We start from the raw sequence: 27,492 nt of genomic DNA, 5'->3' as shown, positions 1-27,492 counted from the left end.
AAGTAATCAAAAACTACAGTGGTAAAAAATGAGCTTCATTAAAAATAGTCTTAAAACATACATAGTAATTGTGATGATAAGAATGGAAAAACATTGGCTCTTCCTTCCTGTTTTTTCAACTGATGCTGCAGCATTTCCAGAAGATGGCTGGATTTCATGTTTGTTTCTTGCCTAGATCTCACTGACAGACTTATGTTCCTTGCCCAACAAGCAGCTTCTCCTAAAATCTGGAAATAGAAGGAAAATCCCTAAAAATAATTGCTGCTGTTATGATGAGTCACAGATCATACTGTGATTTTATTTTTATTTTTTTATACAGATGGAACAGTTTTCAGTACTATCCAACCTTCCAGAGGTGCATAGAGAAATGACTAAATAAGAGTAGTCTATGGATGCTCAGTTTTAGGTTACTAGTTCAGAGTGATAATAAATTAAGTCTTGTCTGTTACAACCTACAGAAACAAGATCCTTAATCTCATTAATAGTGGATGAAACCTGCAATAGGGAAGAGATTAACCATTACACTTCTGAGATGAAGCTGAGTTTTGTTGGAAAATAACATTGGTCTGACTTGATTGCTGCTGCAGGCTGATAAGCATTACATATAAAAATCACAGCTCTCTGTCAAGAATTGTGAGTCACACCCCCCAAGATACTGAATTATTCTCCCCAAAATAGCTGATGTTGATAAAATCCTGTCTGCCTTACTCAGTGCCAACATCTTGTAACATCCACAGCATTGCAGCACTTTTGAACTCTTTTTTAGCCTTTATCCATTTGTTAGTTCTCATTTTTCCACCAACGCAGAACTAGTTGCAAGGACAAACTACTGAGTTACGCTTTTGCATCCCAAACCCAACTGCAACCAGCCAGCTGGGTCTTTTTTTAAACTGAGGCTACAGGTCATAGCAACTTGTTGAAGTTGCAGCATCACAGAAGACAGTGGATGGAGATGCACAGGGGTGTTTGGTTTGGTCTGTGATAGATGGCTTGCATCTGGGTTCTGCTGTAAAGGATTGCTATCCCTTTGTGCCAAACATGGAGAGATTTGCTGCTGTGTCTTTGGATTTTCTGCTGCCTGTATGAGAGCACATTTGCCATGTTCAGTAGACAGTAACTTGAGACCTCTGTTTTGCAGAACTGGATTCTTCTGTAATTATCATGTTGGTTTTGGTTTAAACCCCCCCAAGCAGCTGTAGTGCAAAAATAGTGCTATTTCCCACTTCCAAGAAGCTGACATGTTTGTCTCTGGCATACTCTCATATTTTATAGTCAAATGGTATTATGACTGCTTTCGAGATCATGTTAATCTTTCAGTGCAATACAGTAGAACACTAAGGAATATTACTACTGTATGTCATGTATTCACCTCACCATGTTAGACCCCCAGCCACAGCCTGGATGAATAGCTCCTGTGTTGGGCAGCCTCTCAGGACTCCCACACCAGCTGAACCCACAGGCTTTGTGCTTGTCCTAAGTCCAGCCCTAACACTGGCTGTGTTCAGTTAATAAACAGACCTCTGTGGTGCATCATCCCACCAAGTGTCAAAGCGAGGTCAGCTACAGCTGCTTGCCCAGAGCTGGGTCTAACTGGGGTTTGAGTAGCTCTAAGGGTGGAGACTCCATAACCTCTTTGGCCACCGTGTGCTAGTGTTTGACCACCCTCACACTACCCTTACACTCCTGTCCTGTGGTGCAGTGGTGTTCATGCTCTCCCATCAGGTTTCTATACGTATTGACTAGATCCTCTTCAGCTTTCCCATCCTCCAGGCTGCACAATTCCCAGCACACTCCGTGTAACAGATGTTCATATCCCTTAATCTTCTTTGTGGCCTTTGCAGCCTTAGCCCATAGCACACAGCACCAACTGCTCACGGGGAGAAATCCTGTAGCCAGTATCAGAGCTCTCAGCTCTGTCCTCCTCCTTCTCGCCCTTTTTGGTGGTGTGAGGTTTGCACCCCTGGGCCCAGGAACCGGGGAGCCTCACACCAGCCTTGGGAGCACCAGGCTTCCCTTCTGTTTCTGTGCTCCCTGCCCTAATTCTCTGCCTTGGCCTCAGAGGTCCCTTATCCCAAGAGCTGGTGCAAGTGGTGGGATCCCCCCAGCCTCTCTGGATGATGGATATGGATCTCTGAGGTCACTCATTCCAAGTGACACAGCAGGAAGGCAGAAGTATCCCCCCCCAGCCTCTGGGGATAATGGATATGGACCTCTGATGTCACCTATCCCATGGGTCGCTGTAGGGGACTGCCCAGGGACAGCAGCCCGCTCCCGTTCAGCCAGGCCTGCTGCGAGGGTAGCGCCACCCCCGCCCTGCTGGGGGCGCCCTGCCTCACGGGCGCCCGGCGCTGCCCCGCCCCGTCCCCTCCCCGCTCGAGGATTGGTGGAATGCCCTGCCACTCACGGACGGGGAGGTGCTGAGGACGGTGCTGACGCTCGTCCAGCCAATAGCAGCGCGGGAAGGGGGCGGGCCCGTCACCATGGCAGCCGCCTGGCCGCGGCGGCCGCGTCCCGGGTTAAATCCCCGCTGGAGCCGGAGCCGGGGAAGCTCCTGCTCCGCCTGGGCGCGGGAGCGGGGAGGACGATGCGGCCGCGGCGTGGGCTCGACCCGGGCTCCGTGTGGGCGCAGCGCCTGCGGCAGCTGGAGCAGCAGTTGCGCGTGAGGAGCGGGGGCGGGGCTGGGGCGTTGGGGGGCGGGGCCTGCAGTCCCGCACGTGCCGCGGGGTCCCGGTCGGCGCTCCCCGATGCTGCCCATTCCCGGTAAAAGTGGGCTCCGGGAGAGGAGCCTGAGTCCGGCAGCGTGGGGGGGGCTTGTCGGGCCGCCTAGTATGGGGGAGAGGCTGCTCCTGCTGGGGCTGGGATAGAAACGGGGTGCCAGAGCAGTGAGCGGCTCTCCCGCCTCCCTCAAGCCCAGCGCTTGTGGGAGATGGCACCTGTGCTCAGGAATAGTTCGGCCGCCACACCATGGAAGGCCTCTGACAGTGCTGCCTTGGAAATGGAAACTTACGTGGTTATGTGTAAATAAATAAAATTGTGCTTCTCTGAGAACCGGTGGTTTCATAAAGCAAGAGGGATTTAAACTGTGTACCTGTTCATTCCCACACAAGCAGGCAAAATGACAGAAAGGATAGAAATAAAGGACTATTTACCCTGATTTTTACAAGCTTGTATAGAAATATTATTGTGATTAGGAGATTGGGAGTAGGTAGTCCTTTGATCCCAGAAGTTTGAGAAGCAGTGGAATGTAATAATGAAAGCTATCAAAATGAAATAATGTTAATCAGAGTGAATGAGTCTGATTGCCATTTTATTATCATCTCAATTAAATAAGTGATTCATTCTTACTATTGTGGGGGTTTGGGTGTGTTTTCTTCCTTAGGCCAAAGAAGAAAGAATAGTTGTCCTGGAAACTGAAAATGCTGCTCTTCATCTAAAACTTGCAGAGGTGACTATTAGTTATTTTTTTTCAAAAAGAGTTCTTAGGAAATTTAAAAAAAAAAAAAATACCCTAAAATCTGCCTTCCCATTTTTGGATTTTGCACTTTTTACCAATTGGGGAAATCTATGAAGGGATTAAGGCTCAGCATTTATTTTCTTTTCAAAATCGTAGTATTAGACTGTTTAAGTAACTAGAAGTTGTCTTAAAGTTAAATATTTGCTATTGTTTTGAATATATAAAACTGAACTGAAGGAATGACTCTGCAAGCGTTTAATATGGAATATTGCTTTCTTCTTGCAGGGAACATGTCTGTCTAAAACACAGTAGTAGATTTTTCAGGAACACTTTTTAGATGCAATTAGGATGATGCTTTGAAGAGGACTGTTCATAGAGTGCAGGAAAGACATTTCATTATGAGTAGACTTACCAGAGATGCCAGGTTGCGTGTCTTCACAGCACTAATGTTACACTTGTCTGGAAAAGATGAGGTAGTGTTGCTCATGTACCGAGTCACAGAGCACCCAGCAACAACTGGATGCCCTCATTTCCTTATATCCTTCTACAGAAGCTTAGGTTGTTTATCTAGACCATTATTGAAATAAGGAGCTGCCTGTGATGATGCTTGGGGCCTTCAAGGGTAAGATTTCAGAGATGTAAAGAATCTATGCTGCTAGAGCAGAGCCAGCTGCGAGTATTAGTGGTGATACAGACTGTTGGCCAAGAGTTTCTAATCTGGGCTGAAACATTAACTGGTTTTGTGACCTCAGGAAAGCCATTTACCCTCCCTGTGGGTTTGTTAACACCCATGGATAAAAGTGGGTTTAACATTTTTCAGAGTCTGACTGGAAGCAGATGGTACAGCTGAAATGAAATTTGCTAGGTATACAGAAGAACACTGTAATTTATTCTGAGAAAATGTTTTTATTGTTTTTGTTCTGCTTTCTAATATTCACTGAAAGCCTGAAGTATTTTAGCTGATTGTTTTTTGCCATCACAAACACAAGAAATAAATTATTCTAGTCAGTAAGGTACTTCAGATGTAGGAAGAAGTTGCCTGTGTATTAGATAATGAAGCCTTCTTTTTCAAATAGAGCACTGCTTCATTTTATTGAAAAATGTGGTAAAGGTATGAACACCTACAGACACATGAGGACCAGTCAGAAACAATATCAAATGATTTCTGGAAATACTTTGCAATTAACCTTGCAGTAATGTTTCTATTCAGGCAGTTATTTAAAAATACTTGAGTGTCACTTCTTCCTGGTTAATTTGCCCCAGCAATCTGAAAACGTGAGCTAAACTGACATCTATGAAATAGTTTTACCCTAACTGAAGACTATGTAAAACAATACTAATTGAAATTAGTATTATTTAAGGTTGTGCAATGTTGCACAATATCTCTCAGTATTTCACCAGCTATGCTGGTGAGAAAAGTTACTGCCCTTGGCTGTTAGTACGTGACCCTTCAGATCTGCTGGTGGTGGAGCTGCCCAAGTGATTGAGCTGTAACAAGTTCAGTCACAGTGACCAGGGTTAAGAGAGGTCTCATTCTTAACTTGTAAAAGCTAATTGGATTCGTTTTGGATGAAGTGAGTTAGGGATCCTTGGAGACAAACTTATGAGGATTGCCATAAATTAGGATTTGCAGTGTAGATGTTTGTCTGTAGGCTGCATCAGTTATCTCTTGCTATAGACCTTCCCTTATATCCTTGAGACAGTGATGAATTACAGCACTTCCACTTTGTTCTGCAGCCCAGTATATTTTTATCCTAGCAGCATATTGTAAGAGTTGTTACTGAACATAGGAAATCAGAGTCTTTCTTGGTAAGCTTCCTTTTGTCTATTTGGAAATGTGTTTATCTACCTGCATGCCCCTTGCTTTTGTTAGCTGTCCTTGAGGTCCTGATCCCGCAGCCTTCCTTACATAAAGCCAAGTCTGCTAGAACGGATCCAATTGCAAAACTGAGATTTCACTTTGGAGAACACTATTATGTAGTTCAGTTTCACTTCTGTTTATAATAAAGCTGACTATAAAAAGTTTTACAGTCAATTTTTTGCTTCTGTGCATGAGCACAGATTTGCAGGTTCTGGCCTGTGAACAGCTCTGATGAATGCTAAAACTATTTTAATGGAGAAAACTTCTAAACCAAGGCAACATTTGCAATAAAGATAAACTTGATAGTGGAAGCAATGAGAGGGTGACTGCAATGACCAGCAGTCGACCATGCTGCTTTTATTGTTAGTGTTAGGAAATATGGAGGGTCAAGGGGAATCTGTGCAGATGGTGCAGATTAGATGTTAAAAGTAGGTTTTAACTATCTTAAGCTTATTTAGTAATGATGCTTGAGTACTGCAATTGCTTATATATGTGCTTAACTTTTCACGTGTGATTAGAAATACTAATTCTGGTGTGCTACTTGGGTCCATTTTTGTCAAACTATTTGTAAATATTGCATCTGAGTAACATGAGTCTTGAAAATCCTCAGAATAAAAGAATGTATAAACACTGTATAGAATTAGTCTCAATTTCTGGGAGCTTAAAGCCTGTAACAAAAAGAAAATTATAATTTTTTTAAAATAATCTCTTCCTGCTATTTCTTTTCCATTTAAGAACTTCTTATATTAGTGCTAAGGTGCTGCATAGTTGTGAAGAGTCTCCACTTACATTTGTAAATGGAAGATGCATGCTTTGTGAAGGTGAAAAAGCCATGTGGAAACATTCGTTTAGATAAGTGAAGTACTTTTTTTGAAAATATAATCTTTTTTTGTCCTTACAGCACCAAAACATTGTATTGTTGTTTTTGCCAATATCATCTGTAGTTAAACTGCAATTAAATGTTTAATTTTTACCTAATGTTATCAGATTATTGGAATTAAATGAAAACCCATTATGTGAGTAGGTTTAGCTCTTTCATATCTTCTGTTGTACTCTTCTATGCTTTGCTAATTTGAATAATGGGAAACTGCAGTTGCAGAATGTATGGTGTGAATAAAGTAGGAAATAAGTCCACACAAGAGACAAGTGCATTTCAAAAATAAAGGAAGAGGCAATTAGTACTGGGGAAAGTGGGTGAAGAAGTTGCAGCTCATTTGAAATACCAGCACTGTCAGTAAATGACAATTGCTTTGGTTGCTTTGATCTCTGAAGACCCAGCATAGGGCTTTATTGGCACAGTTTTGCACCATTACAGCCCTACAGAGTGTAATGGAGTCGGTGTTGTCAGGCGGCTGGAGCAATGGACACTAAGTTGGGGGCTGTGTATTAACAGCTCCTTCAGGACTTCAGCAGTTAACACGTGTACGTGTGTCTTTGTTCTGTTTCATGTCCTTCCAGAATGCTTTCTGAGTTAAATCTAGTTTCCAGGAGACACTTAATAATCCACCTATGTAACCAGCCCTTTTCCCAAAGTGAAGACACAATTTTAACCCTTTAGGTCCACCTCAAACATACGTAAGAGGGTTTAGGTACAGCAAAGGCATTTTAGAAGTCTGGTGCTCAGGTTTACCACACTAAGAAAGCAGAGCTGTGTGATGTTAGCCAGCTACCATGAGGTGATTCTTCATGTGATTTAGAAAAATGTAAAAGCAAAGAAGTTATGTCTTCGTTCATGAAGCCCAGCCATGATGATGGTGATGTATTAACAATATCCCATGTAATCAGATAGTTGAGTTACAAGTGTTTACAGAGACAAAGGGGACAGAATGCAACAGGAAACATGAGTGTTTTAAGGTGATTTTTTGGTGATTTTTTTTTTTAAATAGTATCAAGGGTTGGCCGGAAGAAGCACTAATGAAGTATTGCAGCTCTACGCTGCTCGTGGCGGGCAGCAGAAATTGCAGAGGAGTTCTCTTGTAACCCAGCTGCACAGAGCAATAAAGGTAAAGACATTTAGTAATAACGTAGGCATAATCTATGCCCTAAACATTTACATGCTTATCAAATACAGTAAAACACAAAAAATGGTTAGATATGAACCTGATCTGTGGCTTTACTCTATTCACAGCAGAGCTTGCAGTGAGGTGTAGCCATTGTTCAGTGGTTTTGCTGCAATAGGCTGCAAAGTCACCTGAGAGACTGCTAAAAGTGGCTGCTCCTGAGCTCCAGGCTGCTGTCAATACCCAAGCTAGATATTTTTGTAATCAAAGCATTTCAATTCCTAATTTGATTATCATGTTGACATCCCCTAAAAACAATAATTGTGATATATTTTAACCAGATAGGCTGATCCTTTAAAAACACATTGGAGGGTTCCATTGATTACTAAGAGTTCTGATCTGGCAGACTTCACAAGAGGTCTCACAAGAGACACTCTGCCACAAGAGTTTGCTGTATGCTTACTCAGGTTTTCTTAATTTTGCATCAGAGAGGCTGAAACTGTTCTCCCAATGCCAGTGCTGTAATATTTTCCTTTATCGAAGTACTTACTCATTATGTTACTGCATAGGGTAGTGAGTTCCTTTTAGAGAGACAAACAAATGTCAGCTTTTCTCAGGGCAGCACTGACTGGCTGCATAAAATGACTGAAAAGTATCTCATGAAAAAATCTGATTCTTAACAGGCAGAAGGATGCAGCTTAATTGTATCATAGTTGGGTTAGGTGATCACTGTAGGTCCCTTCCAACTGAACTATTCTGTTCTGTTCTAAATACAGTGATTCTGCTCAGTAAATTTTGTGGTGGTGTTTTACATTTTCGGTTAGTTAGAACTGCCTGTGATGCAATAGCAATGGATTGCGATGGTTTACTATTAGACATCAGTGAATGCTAGGAGAGAGCAAAGCTCTCCAGATAAAAGTCTAGATGAATGTTAATCCTATACCTGTAATAAAAAAAAATACTTATTCCCAGTTACATTCTGTGGCATTTGAGAGTAAGAAATACAGTGATTTTGTCCCTTAAGATTGCCTTTTTATCATTGAAACTAGTTGATTAATTCGAGGTCAGTACCATAGTTGGAAAAATAAAATGTCACAGAATATGTGATACTTTGTACCAGGTTGACTAATGAAAGATCACAATGCTTCTGTTGGATAAGGTATTGTTAAGTTCATCTTACAAATGGTTTTACATGCTGGTTTCAAGACTTAGATGTCAAGAAGTCTACTAATCCTAAAATCAGGTCAATTTGTTTTTATTTATTTGGACTTGTAAGTGAATATAAGCCCATCTTATAAACATTTAAAAGTCTTATAATGTATCTTATGCTGAGTTATGTCCATAGTACAAATAATTTTCTGAACAATAAAGGTTTCTGATCTTTTCAAAATACACCTATTCTCATAAGAAGGCAAAGAATTAGCTTACTTAAGAAATGACTTAGACTGAATCTTAGCAAGTATCTCCTGATCAAAGTGTGGAAAATGAATGCAGGAAGGGATATACAGATCACAGCTTTTCATTGGTAATTCTGAATACGTCCTATAAGTGAATAGAACACACACACACTCACACACACTTATTTTGTCTGATGAAATAAGAAAGAGATTTGGTATACACCTGAAACTGAGTAACAGTCAGAATATGTAGGATAAGATCCATATAGGCTTGCTGAATTTTTTTAGGAAATTACATTGCTAAATGTCTTGCAGGATCCTTCTCTAAACATGCTGAAAGACATACTCCTGAAGACTTCCTTTCATCAAGTAGAGGGTTCTTCCTGCCTATGATATCTCACCCTAATTATTTGTGTTGTTATATTGATTCTTCTTAACTGCTGTTTTTGTGTCTTTATAACATATTTTTCTTCTTGCTGAGAAGAGGCTTAAGCAAGACCTGAAGAGCCTCCATTCATTTGCTCTTGAGCTTTCAAAAGAGTTTCGGCGTCAAAGCAAGACTTGTCTTTACCAAGTTTTGGCAGCAGTCCAAGGGGTACAGCTGCAAAATGAAGCAATGCAAAGTAAGGCTCATTGCACTTACATTTTGAACATGTAACATCAACAATATAATTGCTAAATGTTACTAACATTAAAAGGTTGAGTTTGATCTTTTGAAATGTGTCACTGAAATTGTAGCACTTGTTTCTTGTTTGACGTTAGATTGTCAGGGAGTTCTGATGAGTTAGAAGGAGTGCAAATACTCTGCAGAGATTTAGCTTTTTTTAGGATTGCAGCTGCTATTAGACTGTTGCTGAGTTGGCTCAGCTGTAACATTTTTAAACTGCAGTTCTTAAGGTGTGATATCTCGACTGTTTTAGAATAGCCAAATAAAGAATGTGTTGCTTTATAAAGCTGAAATTTGTCTCCTTTTGACTGTATCAGAAGAGGACTTAGGTGAATTCAGAGATTTCTGAAAACACTGCCTGAAATTAGGATAGACTGGATTTTTAATATTTCTGTGTATTTACAGAAAAAAAAATTACTTCCAAATCAAAACCCAGTTCCACTTGCTAGACTGTAGATAATAACACCACATGGACTACTGTTTCGGAATTCAGGTGCTTCTTTGTTCTTGGAGGAGACACAACAGGCACTGGTGCTCTCTGCCCTCCTCGCTGAGGGCTACATGCATTGGTCTGACACCTGGATCTCATGATATGGATCTCTGCACTTGCTTTCAGTATCCTTGATTCTGGTGGAGCTCTTACCGAGCTGAGAAGCACATGACACATACAGAGCTTATATTGAAGCTTAGCAGCCTGATGAACTAAGAACAAATAAACAATATAATCAGAGACCCTGTGCGATACTCTGATATCCATGTGTTACCATTTAAAAGATTTGGTTTTGTCCTGCTTTACTTTTTGGTTGAAACACTTCATTTTTGGACTGATTTGATTCTCATGGGACTCCTCAAGTCAATATCAACAAACAGCATTCTTGGTGATAGATGCTTACAGAACTTGTCCCTGTAATGTACTAAGTTATGATTAAAATTGATTTGTTTATTGTATTATCCGTGTACAGAAAATGCTCCATCAAGGCATCTTTAAAACAGAAAAAATCCAAAGAGGAAAATGAACTTTATCTAAAGGTGAATGTTTCCCTTATTGAAGCAGGAGGCTAAATGAACAGATAGCAGATTGGATTTGGCACTTGAGCTGTTGTGGTGTAAATAACTAGTAATTCCTATTGACTGTTCTCAATTTGCACTTCACGATGCATTGTTCTATGGAATCATAAGCAGGAGAAGCTTCCCTGCCTGTTACAAAATAGCGTGTTGGTACTTTGGTGGATGACTTTTGTTTTGAATTTCACTGGTTTTCAGTTCTCTGTCAAATGTTTAAGATGGAGATTCTGTTGTTAAGGTTAAATATGACAGTTGGAATTGCCATCCTTTAATTACATAGAATCTTTTGTAGACAGAAAGCCCTAAGTATATATTCTGGAGATCATATATATTACTAGTTTAATCATAAAATAGAGATTGAAAATGAGGGGGGAGAATTATAGAAGAAACATTTGAATAGGTTAATTCCAAGGCTGTAGTTGACATCCAGCAAAGTAGAAAACTTCCCTGTAATAACTGAGTAGTCCCTTACCTAGAAATATTTATTCACAGTCTGAAAACCAGGCTACTGCCACCTTTCCCACTGAAATTTAAATAGTAGCAATTAATAAGAGAGAGAAGTGCCTATTATTTTATTGTTATAGGCCTGTTTCCTTCATAAACAAGGCTGCTATCACTTTTGCCAAAAATACTGGCCCCCCAACTCAAATGATACTACTGAGACAGATGCAGTAATTCAGGAGATTTTTGGAAGAGTAGGTATTTATAAAAATTTAAGATTACTTTTTAGATTGCTTCACCACGCAGATATTGTCAGAAAGAGGAAATTACAGTATCTGTGCTGCTGCAGCCCAGTGACTTAGATATACTTTGCAATTCCAGGACACTTTCTCTCTGGGCTGGAGAAGAGGGCAGATTGGGTAAGGAACTTATTTCCCACTTTACCCATATCCCAGCACCTGTGTGCTTTGTTACTGTTGGAGAAGACTGAGCTCTGCACTGTGCAGATGTGTTTGTGGAACGTGAACTAACAGCATCTTTTATTCTCAACTCAGCAGGCGTGTCTCAACAGCTCAACTGCCTGTTGAAAGCATTTTCTTCTTAGCGTGGAGTATCTGAGGAGGGGAGGGACCTTGAATCCAGCGACAGAAATATTGTAGAAGCCCAAAGAATAATCACAGAATCATAGAATGGTTTGGGTTGGAAGGGACCTTGAAAGGTCATCTAGTTCCAGCCCCCCTGCAGTGAGCAGAGACATCTTCAACTAGACCAAGTTCTCAGAGCCCCATCCAATCTGACCTTGAAAGTTTCTAGGGATGGGGTATGCACCACCTCTCTGGGCAGCCTGTTCCAGTGTTTGACCATCCTCGTTGTAAAAACCGCCTTTTTTATATCTAATCTAAATCAACCCTTTTTTAGTTATAAGACCATTACCTCTCGTTTTTGCAATAGGCCCTGATGAAAATAATGTTATAGCCCAGGATATAAAACAGCTGAATTCAAAAGAAGTTTTGGAATTAAGTCTATTACATCATAGCTGCTTGTCCTAGAAGACATGATCAGATTGGTCTCCTTTTTAAACTGGAATCTAGTATGGCAAGAAACATTAAAAACCTCAGGGAGCTATGGGGACAGCTACACATCCATATCTCAGTTGTGGCTGTGCTGTTATGCTGCTCCAGTTTTTCATGTCCCTTTCATGGAACTTTCTGTTATGGTTGTGTAACTATTTATGTAACCACATGCAAAACAGATCAGGGAGCTGATCCAGGACAGAAACTGCTCAGAAAGATGGATTGCTTTTAGACCTCCATAAAACTGTGGAAACAGGTGTGCAAGCACAGTAAAAGATCTGCTGCTGCACTGAATGGGAGGGAATGAAAAACTTCTTAACAGGGACTGTCAGTTAAAGGAACATTACAATCCTAAATGTGCTTGCAAGACATCACAACTGTTAGTCTGATTATTGATAAAGATCCTAACTATGATCAGTAATGTTTAAACAAAAAAAATCAGCACTCCCAGCTCCCAGAGAATTTCTGTATAGGTCAATGAGATGGGCAAAGCATGGGGGAAAGCACTGCAGGCATGTAGTAACTACTTGCATAATGAAGATTAAGTAAAATTAGTATTTTGAAACAGATGTACCCAATGGCTGCCCCTAGGTTAAGGATGAAAATGTAACTCCTAAATAGCTTGCAGCTAATGCCAAGCAGACAACTAGGAAAGTGTTAAATAAGTGTTTGTAACTATATGGCTCTACTTTCAGAAAAAAAATAAAAGTTCAGAAATAAATTATGCATTAGGAAACTTGCTCTGTGAAGCTTCAAGAAGCTTTTCTGTGCTGCACATAAAGCTTTACAGAAAATGGACATTAAAACTGATGGATCAGTCTTACAAATATCAAAGTACCATCTGCTAAATGCAACAACTCGACTCATTTTCTAGAGAACGTTGCTCAAAAGCCCTAGTGTCAAATTAGGAAACCCCCAGGTTGATTTCTGTTTTCAGTTATATTCACCATAGAAGGGGTGGTCAGAAAAAGATTAAAAAAAAGAGTAATTAGGGCGTAAGTTAACTGAAACTGGATCTATAATGTCCAATTGGCTTCTCAAAATCCTCGAGAAGAGACCACTTAAATATTGAAAAAAATTAGTAATTTTTTTTCCTTTCAAAACTGGAATAATGGAAGACTACCCTTAGCACCTATTGCTTTGCACCTATTACTGCTTAGTCAAGAGACTTGGGGAACTCAAAGTGTGTACAAAAATTTGTTAATAAAGATACTTATTATGGAGATTACTTAAATAATCAATGAATTCTAACCTTGTGTTTTGAAAAATACGGTATGATTAGCGGTCAGTAACTATAAGAGACCCTTTTGGCAATTTATGGTAACATACTTGCATGGGATTCTCCAAACAAAAAGATGCTAGTATTATCACTCCACATGCAGGACGCAAGAAAAGGATTTTTTATAGTGAAACTCTCATACTTTGTTTCCCCAGCTATTAACATCATGGTTTCCCTGCATGCATGCACTTGTGGAAGAACATTATGAACTAGAGGTGAACAGCATGGGTATTAGAAAAAACTGACACATATGAACTGCCTTTAACTATTTTATATTTTTAGTTGTTTTTCAAGTCTTCGTATGTATAGTTGTGGTAATTATCTGTAGCTTCACAAAGCAAGAGCTATGATGGGATTTTTCAGAGGTGTCTAGTAAATCAAGAACTAACCCTCCTAACTGAAATTTGTTTGAAAAAGTTCATGCTTGTGGGTGACTTTAACCTGCCGGATATCTGCTGGGAGCTTCATACTGCAGAGAAGAGGCAGTCAAGGAGGTTCCTGGAGTGTATAGAGGATAATTTCCTTCATCAACTGGTAAATGAGCCTACCAGGGGTAAGGCCCCACTAGACCTACTGTTTACAAACAGAGAGGGGCTGGTGGATGATGTAGTGGTTGGAGGCTGCCTGGGGCATAGTGACCACGAAATAATTGAATTTTCAATCCTCAGGGATGTAAGGAGAGCCATCATTAAAACCTCTACTCTGGACTTCCAGAGGGCAGATTTTGGCCTATTCAAAAAACTAATTCAAGGCATACCCTGGGAAACAACCCTTAAAGGCAAGGGGGTCCAGGAGGGATGGACATGCTTCAAGCAGGCAATTTTGAGCGCACAGGAACAGGCTATACCAGTGTGCCGAAAGGCCAGCCGGAGGGGAAGACGGCCGGCTTGGTTAAATAGGGAGGTTCTAAAAGAAATCAGGGATAAAAAGAAAGTTTACAGACTGTGGAAAAAAGGGCTGGTTACTTATGAAGAATTTACGAAGAGAGCTAGGTCATGCAGGAAAAAAATTAGGGAAAGAAAAGTGGAATTTGAAGTTAATTTGGCTAATTCAGTTAGGGATAACAAAAAGTCCTTTTATAAATACATTAATAGCAAAAGGAGAGGCAAGGAAAACCTCAGTTCTCTGTTGGACTTTGAGGGAAATATAGTTAACAAAGATGAGGAGAAGGCTGAGGTACTTAACACCTACTTTGCCTCAGTTTTTAGCAGTAAGACAGGTGGCCCTCAGGACAACTGGCCTCTAGAGCAGATAGACAGAGACAGAGACCTGAATAGCCCTCCTGTATTCCAGGAGGATGTAGTTAGCGACTTACTGAGCCAGCTGGATCCCAACAAGTCTATGGGACCAGACGGGATCCATCCCAGGGTGATGAGAGAGCTGGCAGAAGAGCTTGCCAAACCGCTCTCCATCATCTTCCAACAGTCCTGGCTCTCTGGGAAGGTCCCAAATGATTGGAGGTTGGCGAATGTCACCCCAATCCACAAAAAAGGCTGCAAGCAGGACCCTGGCAACTATAGGCCTGTCAGCCTGACCTCGGTGCCTGGCAGGGTTATGGAACAGATCATCCTGAGTGCAATCACACAGCACCTTCAGGATGGACAAGGGATTAGACCCAGCCAGCATGGGTTTAGGAGGGGCAGGTCCTGTCTGACCAACCTGATCTCTTTTTACGATCAGGTGACCCACCTGGTGGATGAGGGGAAGGCTGTGGATGTGGTCTATCTAGACTTCAGCAAGGCCTTTGACACTGTCTCCCATAATATACTCCTGGAAAAGCTGGTAGCCCATGGCTTGGACAAGTATACCCTCTCCTGGATTAGGAACTGGCTGGAGGGTCGGGCCCAGAGAGTGCTGGTGAATGGAGCTGCATCCAGCTGGCGGCCGGTCACCAGTGGTGTTCCCCAGGGATCAGTGTTGGGCCCAGTCCTGTTTAACATCTTTATAGATGATTTAGATGAGGGGATTGAGTGTATCATCAGCAAATTTGCTGATGACACTAAATTGGGAGGGAGTGTCGACCTGCTGGAAGGCAGGAGGGCTCTGCAGAGGGATCTGGATAGACTTGAGAGATGGGCTGATTCCAATGGGATGAAGTTCAATAAAGCCAAGTGCCGGGTCCTGCACTTTGGCCACAACAACGCCATGCAGCGCTACAGGCTGGGCACAGAGTGGCTGAAGAGCAGCCAGGCAGAAAGGGACCTGGGGGTACTAATTGACAGGAAGCTGAACATGAGCCAACAGTGTGCCCAGGTGGCCAAGAAGGCCAATGGGATCTTGTCCTGTATCAAAAATAGTGTGGCCAGCAGGAGCAGGGAAGTGATCCTACCCCTGTACTCTGCGTTGGTGAGGCCACACCTTGAGTATTGTGTTCAGTTCTGGGCCCCTCAGTTCAGAAAGGATATTGAGGTGCTGGAGCGGGTCCAGAGAAGAGCAACAAGGCTGGTGAAGGGACTGGAGCATAAGTCCTATGGGGAGAGGCTGAGGGAGCTGGGGTTGTTTAGCCTGGAGAAGAGGAGGCTCAGAGGTGACCTCATCACCGTCTATAACTACCTGAAGGGAAGTTCTAGCCAGGTGGGGGTTGGTCTCTTCTCTCAGGCACTCAGCAATAGGACAAGGGGGCACGGGCTTAAGCTCCGCCAGGGGAAATTTAAGTTGGATATCAGGAGAAAATTCTTTACAGAGAGAGTGATCAGGCATTGGAATGGGCTGCCCAGAGAGGTGGTGGATTCACCATCCCTGGAGATTTTTAAACACAGATTGGACGTGGCACTGAGTGCCATGATCTAGTAAATGGACTGGATTTGGACCAAGGGTTGGACTCGATGATCTCGGAGGTCTTTTCCAACCCAATCGATTCTATGATTCTATGATTCTATGATTCTATGATTTCATGAGGTGCTGCTAGAAAATTAATTTTGTAAAGTCACAGAGTTTTTTTCTTTGAAACTGCTTTCTTCTAGTGTTTCAGATAAAAGCTTTTGATCTTGAGCAGTCTCTACAAGAAGTGACAGAGAGATATGAGAAAGAAAAGCAGAAGAGGAGGGCTCTACATAACAGCTTGGTTGTAAGTATATTTAATGACAGAACATTTTCTTATTTTGTTGAAATTATTTGCATAATTTCCTCTTTTCCTGGATATATCACCTTCCCCAATTGTCAATATATGACACACCTATTTGCTGAGACACATTTGTCTTACAGTAAACCCCACCACCCCTTTCTTTCTACACAAGGATCTTTCCAATGCACTCGTGCAACATAATGCTCTGAGTACCATCCATTTTGAATAGTGGACAAAACTTGAGTTTTTTCATCCTCTTCTCTAAATTTGAAGCTTCTGAAATAGTTTTTAAAATTCTAAAAATATTAACTTGAAATTGCAAAATAGTTGTGTTTTATTTTTTCAAATATGTCTAGATGTATCCTGCTCAGCCATTAGCGATGGTTCATTTGGGATTAATTTTTTCCTTTATGAACTTTAACTTCCTCCCCACCCCCACAAATGACTAGTTTTGGGTTGCCTGATTCAGGACCTGATTTTTAGAAACACAAGCCACCTTCAAACAAAATTCTTTAAAGACTTTCTATCTGGGAAAATGAAGCTCTTTGTTAAAAAGTGCTTACCTTCCAAACTCTGCCTTATGTTGCAGTTAATTGAAAGGATATTCCTCAGGTCAGTGGGGCATTAATGACAGTGGTCACTAGTCATCACAAGGCTAGCTGTTTTCAGTCATACAAAACAAGAAGAAATGACCACCAGCAAAAAGGAAGAAAGAAACTGAAGTCTAAAACAGCCTGCAGAGAAAAATCAGCTACTGGCTTTTTAATCATGTAGGAACACACAGTGGAGAGGAAAATGTACAACATGTTTTATATTCCACATCTTGCTCGGGACTGCAGGAAGAGAAATGGAGTGTGTAATCTTGTCTGTTGAGTTAACATAGGTATCTGAAGAAGCTCAGGTAAGGAGGAAGGAGAAAAAGGAAGGGAAGAATGTCTTGGAGTGAAAGCCTTTTTTTTTTTTCCCATATAAACTGAAGAGGGCTACACAATTCCAGATCTCTGAAGTGCTCATACTTCCTCAAGTACTTTTTCCTACCTTACCAAGACAAATTATATTGATTCTGTTTTTCTTCCCACAGCGTCTAGGGCTATGATGTTGTAAACACTTGCTTTCTTAAACATGTTCATGTCTGTTTGGCAAATTCTAGTGTATTTGTCCTCTACAGCAGCTTGTGTTAAATACAGCTCAATACTCTAACCCTAGGAATTGAGAGGAAATATCAGAGTCCACTGCAGGATTCGACCATTACTACCTTTCGATGATGCTGCTGGGCATTTGATATCACAAGATAGGTAATTTATTTTGGTTGTTTTAGATCTTATGTGACTCATAATTAATATACAGTGAAAACGATACTTATAATTATGTGAAAAAAACTGTGTCCTTGGTTTTTCTGTTTTTATGTGTGTGTGGAGACAATATAGTATCATAAAAACTAATTGCTGTTTTCTTTCTCTTGCTAAATTGGCTTTAGCCAATCTCAGCCCCCTGTCTAAAAGTATATCCACCTCAGTAGAAAGCCATACCTGTTCTGCCAAGCCAGGATTATCCGTGTCTTGGCAGAAGAAACACAGCTGCAGTCAGTTTAGAGTGTATTCTCTATCCTATACAAATTCTGGCATGCAGTAATGTAATAGCTGCCAGAAACTGTGGATAGAGAAACACACTCAGCATTGCAGTTGTTTTGTAATGCTGTAGAACACACTGGCTGTTAGCACACACAGTGGTAATTCTATTTCAGTATAATCTGGCTCTGCATCCCTAATTTATAATATGTTTACTGTAACCAAAGTGTCAAAACATTCCAAGATCCAAAAGGCAAAGAGAGATTAGATGAGCTTAACAAGCCAAATTCTCCATAGATGACTAACGTGAAAGAAAATAGGGATTGAAACATACACAAAGAAAGAAAGAAGGAGAAAACTTGGTGGGTGGCTAGAAACCAGTAACATTATAATTTGCTCTGTCAGTAAATAACTGATTTGGAGCTTTATTTTACTATTACTGTGTGGTAATTTTAAAAAAAATACATTCAGTGTTTTAAAGTTTATTAATTTTTGGCAAATCTTAAAAAAAATAGAACTGTCTTAATTAAAATAATGTCAAAAATTACAGACAGAATATTTCAAGGAGCCTGAAGGAGAAACTTGCATTAACTTGTGCTTGATATAGCTGGGAAGGAACCCACTCGCTGTTTTCATTGCAGTATGGTATATTGCAATCAAGTGATGACTTGTAGTGTAAAACATGATGGACTGGGCCAAAAAAATTGTTAAGAGTAACTTTTCTTAATGTATCAAAAGTAATTTAAATAAAACTTTTTAGAATAAACTGTAAAACTGGGGACTGACTCTCCAAACACTTACACAAATGAATAAATTTATACACCTCAGCATTCCCAGTCAGTGTTTAGACTAGTAATGGATACAAGATTAGGGACAAATACCTAAAAAGGGCGTATTTTTCACTTTAAAGTTCTAAAGTGAAAGCCTCTTGTTACAAGCTCATGTTACAATCTAAAAGTAATAGAATAGCTTGCATATGAATTAGTGTTAATTTGGTTTGTTCTAAATGTCTTTTCTAAAGCAGATTATTTTGCTTGATTGCACTTTAATTTCTTTTTTATTCATAATTAACTGTAGTGTTACTAGGTACATGGGATACTTGGCAATTCTGAAAGGTGCTCTTCAGGCACTTTGAACATGGGCTTTCCTCAGCTGAGTGGAACACTTATTATTTGAATGGTACCTTTTTTTTTTCCCCATTGGCTTTTGTTTTCCCCTTACAGGCAAAGAAACTTTTCAGAAAAAGTGGCATATGCAGCTGATGATGTAAGTATTTGATGGTGAAATTCAAAAGTAGATTCATAGATACTAGAAGAAGAAACAAGAGGGATATGTGAACCATGAGTTTAAAAAAATATATAGGTACTTTCTTGTCAGTTGGAGCCCAGCTTTGATCACCCATGGGTGCAATAGCAGGTAATTTGTGCTGTTTTCATCCTGACTCTTCGTAGTGGTAATAGGTTGCAGCTTCTGCTGGTGCAGCCATCCATTAAACAGAGATTGTATGTTTGCAGTAGTCCTGCAGTCAGTCCCTTTGCAGACTTTCTGCAGTCAGTCCCTTTGAGCCACTTGTATTTGCTGTAACTATTTCTAAAATTATGTCAGGCTTTTTAAAATTTTATTATTGCAACACAGCTAATGCACTAGGAGAGAAATATGATCCCACATGAAACACAGCAGCCTAGGTGGTACTGCAGTCAAGCATGTTAGAGTGTCCTGGTTTAGATCATTGGAGGAAGGAGAATGAGTTGAAGCTGCAAATCTAAATGACATTCTAACAGTAATTGAGGCCATTACCAAGATAAAAAAAATTTTAAAAAGGCTCAGTAGTGTGAGCTAAGGTTAAAGTATTAACTTGGGGCTTAATTTGCTTAGCTGCCATGGTTCTTAGTTGGCTGCTCACTATTACTTACATGGTGATTAGCCAAATTCTCTTTTACAGTGTAGTGCTTAAAATATTGCTGAAGTGACCTACAGTGTGTTATGCATTTAAATCTCCCAAATTATAGCTTCATTAGGCAGATCTCACTTGCATAATATGGATAATTATATATATATGTATATATGCAATTAGATAACTAATGGAGCACATTAAGAGACTAAGAAAGAGTAAATATGTCAGGAGATAAAAAGCAGGGACCTGTAATGGTAGACATAGTGTTCTGGATGCCACAGCCCATTCACTGTACTATAAAATACCACAACCATCTCTGACCTGTTAAATTTTATTGCATTAAGATGAAATTAGACAATATTTAGGTTTTGGATTATTTCATATGATACCTGATTTATTAAATATCTGTACATTTACAGACAAAGCAATATCTGCTTACTTATGTGAGCTTATGAATTTTAGTTTGTATGAGACTCACACGGTAACCTTCAATATGCTAACCTTATTGAATATTTCAGGAATATATATGTAAGCATAGACTTGATTGTCAAATGCAATTTGCAACGTGTTAACTTCCTGGTTTTGGAAAACACAACATAGACTTCAAATGTTTTATTGGTTTGCCCTGACATTTATTTGGTTAAAGTACTTTCCAGTTTTGATCAAACACCTTAAGTCTTTGTATTACTTTCTTAACACAAACTTATCTTTTTTTTAAAAAAAGAATTTGTTGTAAGAATCCTTCTTAAAAAAATCAGTCAATTTAGACTAATTTAACAAAAGTAGAGGAAAATAATGTTTATTTTCTGTTTATTTTGATTTCAACAACTGAAGGTGTTATGTTTGTGGCTAGGATAAATACACAATTTTCAGATTAAATTATGGGGCTTTATTATTGAGCTTTTAGTTGCAACACAGGCAAAGTTTGTATTTTGTTTGTATTTCTAGAAACAAGTTAACCATTTTGCAGACAAATACTTATGATTTAAAGGAATTTTTAGATCAAGGTGAAGGAGGTTTCTCAGTGATAGAGGTGCTGAGTTTATTAGTTTTGCTTTTTAGATCATGCCTGTTGGTATGGTTTGAAGCTGGCTCCCTGCCAAGTCTCCAAACCCTACCACAAGAGTTCCCCCCTCCGCCAAACCTCAGGGAGAAGAGGGAGAAAAACAACCAAGAAAACCCGAAATGAGAGAGAGACAGCTAAAATGATATATATAAATATATTTACACCTATGTTACACTTATATGCAATTAAAATATATACAATTTCCCAAGGGAAAGGGAAGGGGGAAGGGAAAAGGAACAAAACCAAAATAATATATATATATATATATATCTCCCGATTAGTGGCCCGAGATCTAGTAACTAAAAGAGTTAGCAAGGAAATATCTCACACTTTCCTTGGGACAACCGAGAGTCGCTCTGGACCGATCGCTGGCAACCTCCACCTCCCAAGGTCGACAAGGCCTAACCAGGCCTCACTCCCCAACAGGCAGACCCGACAGCAGGGAACCTGCACCTCCAAGCCGCCGGAAGGAAAGGGAGCGAAGGCCTCTCCTCCTTTCTTCTTATAGTCTGGCTTACGTAAAAATCGTAGGGAATACTGGGTAAATCTGGACCCTTCCTTGGTTACAAACTGGTCACCAAGGAAGGCCTAGCCCAAACCACCGCACCTGTCTTTCCGGGTTTTTTTCCTGAAAATACTCTGTGTGTCTAACATAACCAGGCAGTTGTCTGCCATGATCATTTCAGAGCTAGTGTGTGTCAGAAAACAGAGCCACATTTTAGAATCAGATTCACAATGCAGTCCAGCATACATATCGGAAACTACGCTTGGATCTTTTGGACAAGCTTCAACTTGACATTGTTCCTGGACTGGACCGCAGCTCTAGTAATATGCTAATCTGTCTCATCTATGCTACAGCTTTGTCTTGTAACTAGAATAGGGAAGACCATGACAGAAGTTGCAGTATAACTTAGCTTTGCTTCTCTTCTGCCAGGAGCTGTGGTAAGACTTCCTTCAAACTGTCTGTAGACAGGCAGAATTGACACTTGGACAGAATGGTTGTGTATCTTTTTGTGAGACTACATAAATTCCATTTAGTCTTTGAGTGGTTTGTCTTTTGTTTATTTAGATATTTGTATCATTCTTTGAAAGACGCATGCAGTCTTTTCTATAATCTTGCTCGTCTTGTTTAGAGAAAAATTCCCATTCTAAGTCTAAAAAAAAGCTTAGGATTTTATTGGATGTACAGAAGAATATTTCATTTCAGTTTTTGAGCTACTTGAAGATTTTTGAAGTTTTCTTTTTGCTTTCCCGTGTGTGCCCAGCTCCTCAACATAACCTCAACAACTGTCTGAAGCTTGTTGTGCAATAATGGTGGAGAGTGAGTACATGCCACACATCAGGTTGAGCTCCTCCACACAGATGAGGACACTGAGCAGTGGTGATATTGTCACTACCTGAGAAAATGAGCAGATGAGGTACTGAATGCACAGGGTCTTCTTGGTGGTGACAGCACAAGGGGGAATGAGAGCAATCTGAAATATGGGAAATTCAGCTTAAACATGAGAAGCTGTGAGGGTAGTCGAACACTGTCACAAGTCTCCCAGAGGGTGTGTGGACTCTCCATCTTTAGATATGCTTAAAACCTGACTGGACACAGTCCTGGGCAGCCTCTGTAGGTCACTCTGCTCTGAGCAGGGGTTGGTCTCAATGATCTCTGTAAGTCCCTTCCCATCTTGAACATTCTGTAATTCTGATCCAGGATTCTGCCTTCTTTTTTTTCTGTAGTTCCGTCAGTCTCTGGAGGTTGTGCTCTGTGCACTAGTGAACACAGGTGCCATGTTTGAATGAGTAGCTCTGAATTCGCCTGGATTCACAGCACTAAATGTAGATACTTAAATGAGATGCCTAATTGTTGAAGTGATGTTGGAATTCAACTTCCTTTGGCAGAGAAGAGAAGGTGTCTGCCTCTACCTTACAGAATCATCTAGGTTGGAAAAGACCTCTGAGATCAAATCCAAGCTATGGCTGAATGCCACCAGGTCAACTAGACCAGGACACTAAGTGCCACATCCAGTCTTTCCTTAAACATCTCCAGGGACAGTGACTCCACCACCTTCCTGGGTAGCCCATTCCAGTATCTAATAATCCTAATGTCCTCCCCGGCACAGCTTAAGACTGTGTCCTCTCATCCTGTTGCTTCTCACCTGGGAGAAAAGGCTGACCCTCACCTGGCTACAACCTCCTTTCAGGTAGTTGTAGAGAGCAATAAGGTCACCCTGGAGCCTTCTCCAGGCTAAACATCCGCAGTTCCCTCAGGTACTCCTCACAGGACTTGTGCTCTGGACTCTTCACCAGCTCCATTGCTGCCCTTCTCTGGACCCTTGATTAATTCCTTTCAAATGGACAGCTAAGAGGCTGCTCTGAATATCAAGGAAATCACAAAATTCTGCTGTTTAATAAAGATAGGACTGTGGAAACATGAATTAACACAGCCAAGACCCTTCTTTCCTTGGGAGATAATTTTGTAGTAGATCAGATGGATGGAGCAGTTGAAGACATTATGATTCCCCAGTTGCTTATCACTATCCCCAGCTAGAATTTTCTTCCTGTGGTGCTTCCCCAGTATGGGGAATCCTTTAAGCTGTCCTTGTCAGTCTTAGTTGCACTGAAGTTGACAGTGACACATGAGGAGCAGTCACAGGCTCCCTTACATTGTCTGTGATGTGGAACAGCAGTCATGGAAAAGGGGTCAGCATTCAGCAGATACAGAGTAACAAGCAATGAGAAATTATAATTATCCCAGCTAGATTCTGTGATCATGTCTGTATCTGGTATTCCATATAACTCATTTGAAATTATTTCTCTGCCTTAATTTCACTTACTGATCTGTTCACCAGGCTTGAGGAGTCATGCTTGGGTGTCAGGACAGATAGTGAATATTTATGATTGTGGATATTTCTGAAGTATCCTTTTGTCATTTTCATGATCCTTATGGCACTGAAAGAACTCAGACTGGGAGTATTCTGTAACTCTAGGGTGCAAAAAAGGTTCTTTGGTGTTCATGTGAGACAGCAGTATGGATTTCACAAACCCTATTGACAGGGAAACTTGATGAGATTCTGTAGGCCTGCAGCTGTGGTGGATATGTTAGGCCATACTGAGCTCCTGAGAAAGGAAGGTCATTACAAATGCTCATATGAAACTTCTGCCTATTTACAGTGAATTCTTTTGTTTCTGTGTTAACACAAAATAGAGGTTTTTTCTGTCTCATTTTTCACCCTAGAGAAAGCTGCTCTGCAAGTAAATTTGATATCTGAATCAGAAATGTCTTCCATAACTCTATATGCTTTTTGGTTTTTTTTTCCTTTTTCCCTTCCCCTGTAGCCTGTTGGTTGCTGATCCTATTAGAATTTCTGTGTCAGACCATTTTGTAGCAAAGTGTTTTACTGAGATCTGTACTCTGCTAATTTTGGCACTGCTAGGTAACATACCTCATTACGTAGAGTAAGTGTTTCTGTCATCATTACTTTGATAATGATACATTTTCTTTCTCCAAAGAGGAAGAAATACTTGTAAACTCAAAGCAAGAAATTTGATGTTTATTAACCATTTGCCTGCTGGGCATACTGCTATGCAATCATTATTTGCTCAGCTCTTTACGACTTCAGTCTGTGGCACTACTCATTTGAAGGCCACTAGTTCAGCATTCCAAGCTACTTGCCTGAAGCACATTATGAATTTCAGCACTCCCATCAAATACAGTTCTGTAACCACAGGTTAGTAAGGTAGGAAACCTCCTTGAATGGGATGAAGTATTTTGTGTGCTAGCGAGCTTCCACCCAAATTGTTGTAAACCCCCACATAATTTTTCTTTGCTTTTTGCAGCAGTTAGGCAACTTCAGCCATGAGGGGCAGAAGGGCACAGAGTTTGCTACATAAGGCATGTCAGACTGCTGTGATTGTACTCCGCTAATAGTTTAAAGAGCGGCCTACATGTTTGCTGGACTTACAAAGCTACTGTATAATTCATCTGGAAAGTGGATTCCACTAAAACCTCATGGAATTCTACCAATTGTACCAGTGCAACTCTTTCTTACAGTTGTGAACTAGCTTGTTATTTAATGAAATGTGCATCTTGTGCTTAGTTCTAGACATAACTATATATGAAATCAGTCTAAAAATGCACTGTGAAAATTTGTCAAATAAGAAAAAAGAGCTCTTTTTGCCATTTTTTCTACCTGTGGTAGCAGTTAGGAAGGTTGGTTTTACTTGCCTGTGACTTTCTAGGTACAAAAGAAGTTCATATAAGGGTTTGTATCTTTCTTGTTTCTTGTTTCTTGTTTCTTTCTTGTTTCTTTCTGTTGAACTTAAGTGTATGTTTTGTGTTGGTTGTTATTTAATAACCTCAGTGGGATTTGAAATCCTTTCTTATGGTCTTGCTAGTTCACTGCAGTGTACAGGCTCTAAAGCCTTGTGTGTTGGTGGGTGAAGGGCCTTGGACTTCCTGATCCTTAATTACTGCTGCCACTTGGAACATTAGAATTGATACATATTTCTTGTGTGTGTGCCTGTCATATTAACTGTAAATATTTTGGGTTTTTTTTCTCTTAGGAAACTGTCCTTGTCAAGTGTAGCCGTCCTGGTCATGCATCAATAAACAAGACTTTTCAGTTTGAAAGGTGGGTAGTCCTGTGTAGCAATCTGGAAATCTGGATTGATGGAATATTTTTTTAGTGTGATATATATGTTCTTCCCAGGGCAGAATAGTGCACTTTGGGGTATAGATGACAGTGCTCCCTCTCAATAAAGACTGCTGATATGCCTAAATTTGAAACCTGTATAGACTTATTTGACTCTTCACAATCTGAGTAGCTGTCATGATCCTTGCAACATGTTGCGAGGTAGCAAAATATTTTAAAGGTAAGGAAAGGACGTTTGTCTCTCAGTACTTAAAGAGGGCCCATAAGAAAATGGGGCCAAACTTTTTAGCAGGGCCTGTTGCAATAGGAAAAGGGGTAATAGTTTTAAACTAAAAGAAGGTTGACTGAGAATAGATATAAGGAAGAATTTTTTTACAATGAAAGTAGTGAAATACTGGAACAGGTTACCCAGAGAGGGAATAGATGCTGCATCCCTGGAAACATCCAAGGTCAGGTGGAATGGGGTTCTAAGCAACCTGATCTAGTTGAAGATGTCCCTGCTCAGTGCAGCGGGGTTATACTAGGTGACCTTTAAAGATTCCTTCAAACCAAAACCATTCAATGATTCTATGAATTGAGGTGGATTGCGTGACTTCAGCATTAGACATACAGCATGACTGACCCAGAAACTGGACTGAGCACTTGTAGGAGTTGATGTCCAAACAGCCTGAACACAGACAGCAGGGTAGAGTAGTGGCATGTAAATCATTGCTCCCCAAGGGAAAGGCTATAGTGTGACTACTTTCCATGTTAGGTGCTCAAAAATCCGCATAGATGAGTGTGATTTGGAATGTACCAGTTGTGATAAGGGTTTCGGTGGCACCAGAGAGTCAGTATGAGACAGAAAAATGCAGGGAGTCAGGCTTGAAGGGTGCCTTCTGTTCTTTCAGAATGGTGCTGACCTGAATCTCTGAAAACAGGAATGAAGAGTTAATACAAATGAGATTTCTGTAAACGAAAAAAAATACAAAATTTTACCCCAGTGCCTTTTTTCTAATGCAAACTTTGTATCTATATATTGCAATGACTCGGTAGGCTCTCAACCTCCAACCATGTTTCAAAACCTTCTGGAAACAGAACATTTGAGGACAGTTTCATGCTTCCTTGCTTGAAGGCAAAACCTTATTTAAAGTCAAATGTATGCAAAATGAATTATCTGTCCTGGTTTAAACTTAAGATTTAGCCTGAATTGCCATAGGTTTGCTAAAGATTGCGAGTCATTCACCCTTTCCTTGAGGTTCCTTCTAAAATGCTGCCTTTTTCTATTCACAGAGACTGTCCTGTAGGCCACCAATCACTTGAAAATTCCTGAGATAATGCAAATCCTGAGGAAGCTTTACTGACTCCCTAGGTTATAGGACTCCTTTGATTCAAGGCATATGAGATCTCTTAGGGTACATGGCCCCCTCACACGTCTGCTAAGCTACTCAAAGTAAATCCTTTCACCTTTCAGCTGTACCTAACAGAGCCATGCTAGTTGAAATAAATACAGAATAATGTTGGAATTCAACTCTGTAGAGCAATACAGTTAATGATATTGACACAGGACTCCAGAGTGCTGTGACTCTGGAAATGTGGTGTAGATCCTGATAATCAGGAAAAGGGTTAAAAAAATGTAAATCCCCCAAAGAATGCAGTTCTTGGAGAATGTTTTTTTAATGTCCCAGCACAACTCTTTTTTATAAACAGAGGAGCATATGGTTCTTATGAACTCAAAAATGTTTATTTTTTTAGCAACATTTTATGGAACTAATAAATGTCAAAATATTTGATTTCAGCTCAGGAAGAAAATTCCAGCTTTCAGCATGTTATGCTTTTACGATTTTATTGGCAAATCAGTTAGGAAAATAAAAAAGAAGCTCAGAATTTTTCAAGGTGAAATTAACATTAATCAGTACACAGGGACAAATCTATCATCGTTCTGGTAAAAATACATGGGGTTAAAGAAAGAGAGTCTTTGGATTTGCGGCATCTTTCATGGTTTCAGATAGCTAGTGAAGTGGGTGTCCATACTTCAGCT

The 27,492-nt window shown here is 40.3% G+C and overlaps 1 protein-coding gene and 1 long non-coding RNA gene across 4 annotated transcripts in view; one reads left to right on the top strand and one right to left on the bottom strand.

The window, feature by feature from the left end:
* Positions 1-14: 14 nt before the first annotated feature.
* Positions 15-2,520, bottom strand: LOC135411424 (uncharacterized). Its single transcript, XR_010429144.1, has 2 exons — positions 2,405-2,520; positions 15-227 (listed from the first exon to the last, which is right to left on the bottom strand). It is a non-coding gene; the product is annotated as an uncharacterized LOC135411424 (long non-coding RNA).
* Positions 2,521-2,531: 11 nt separating this feature from the next.
* The window catches only part of KIF25 (kinesin family member 25), a 43,753-nt gene continuing 18,792 nt past the window's right edge, over positions 2,532-27,492 (top strand). For 2 of the 3 annotated variants that reach the window (XM_064648940.1, XM_064648938.1), the window contains exons 1-8: positions 2,532-2,659; positions 3,380-3,445; positions 7,202-7,318; positions 9,197-9,335; positions 16,201-16,304; positions 17,508-17,596; positions 19,093-19,135; positions 25,384-25,451. In XM_064648940.1, coding sequence (XP_064505010.1) covers positions 2,585-2,659; positions 3,380-3,445; positions 7,202-7,318; positions 9,197-9,335; positions 16,201-16,304; positions 17,508-17,596; positions 19,093-19,135; positions 25,384-25,451 — 701 coding nt within the window. In that variant the 5' untranslated portion in view covers positions 2,532-2,584. The remainder of the gene's footprint in view (positions 2,660-3,379; positions 3,446-7,201; positions 7,319-9,196; positions 9,336-16,200; positions 16,305-17,507; positions 17,597-19,092; positions 19,136-25,383; positions 25,452-27,492) is intronic. The other variant, XM_064648939.1, reaches the window with a different exon arrangement.

Source organism: Pseudopipra pipra, chromosome 3 (assembly GCF_036250125.1).
Source record: "Pseudopipra pipra isolate bDixPip1 chromosome 3, bDixPip1.hap1, whole genome shotgun sequence".
NCBI lineage: Eukaryota > Metazoa > Chordata > Aves > Passeriformes > Pipridae > Pseudopipra > Pseudopipra pipra.
The sequence above is the reverse complement of the archived record's forward strand: the minus strand, read 5'-3'. Positions and strand labels throughout refer to the sequence as shown.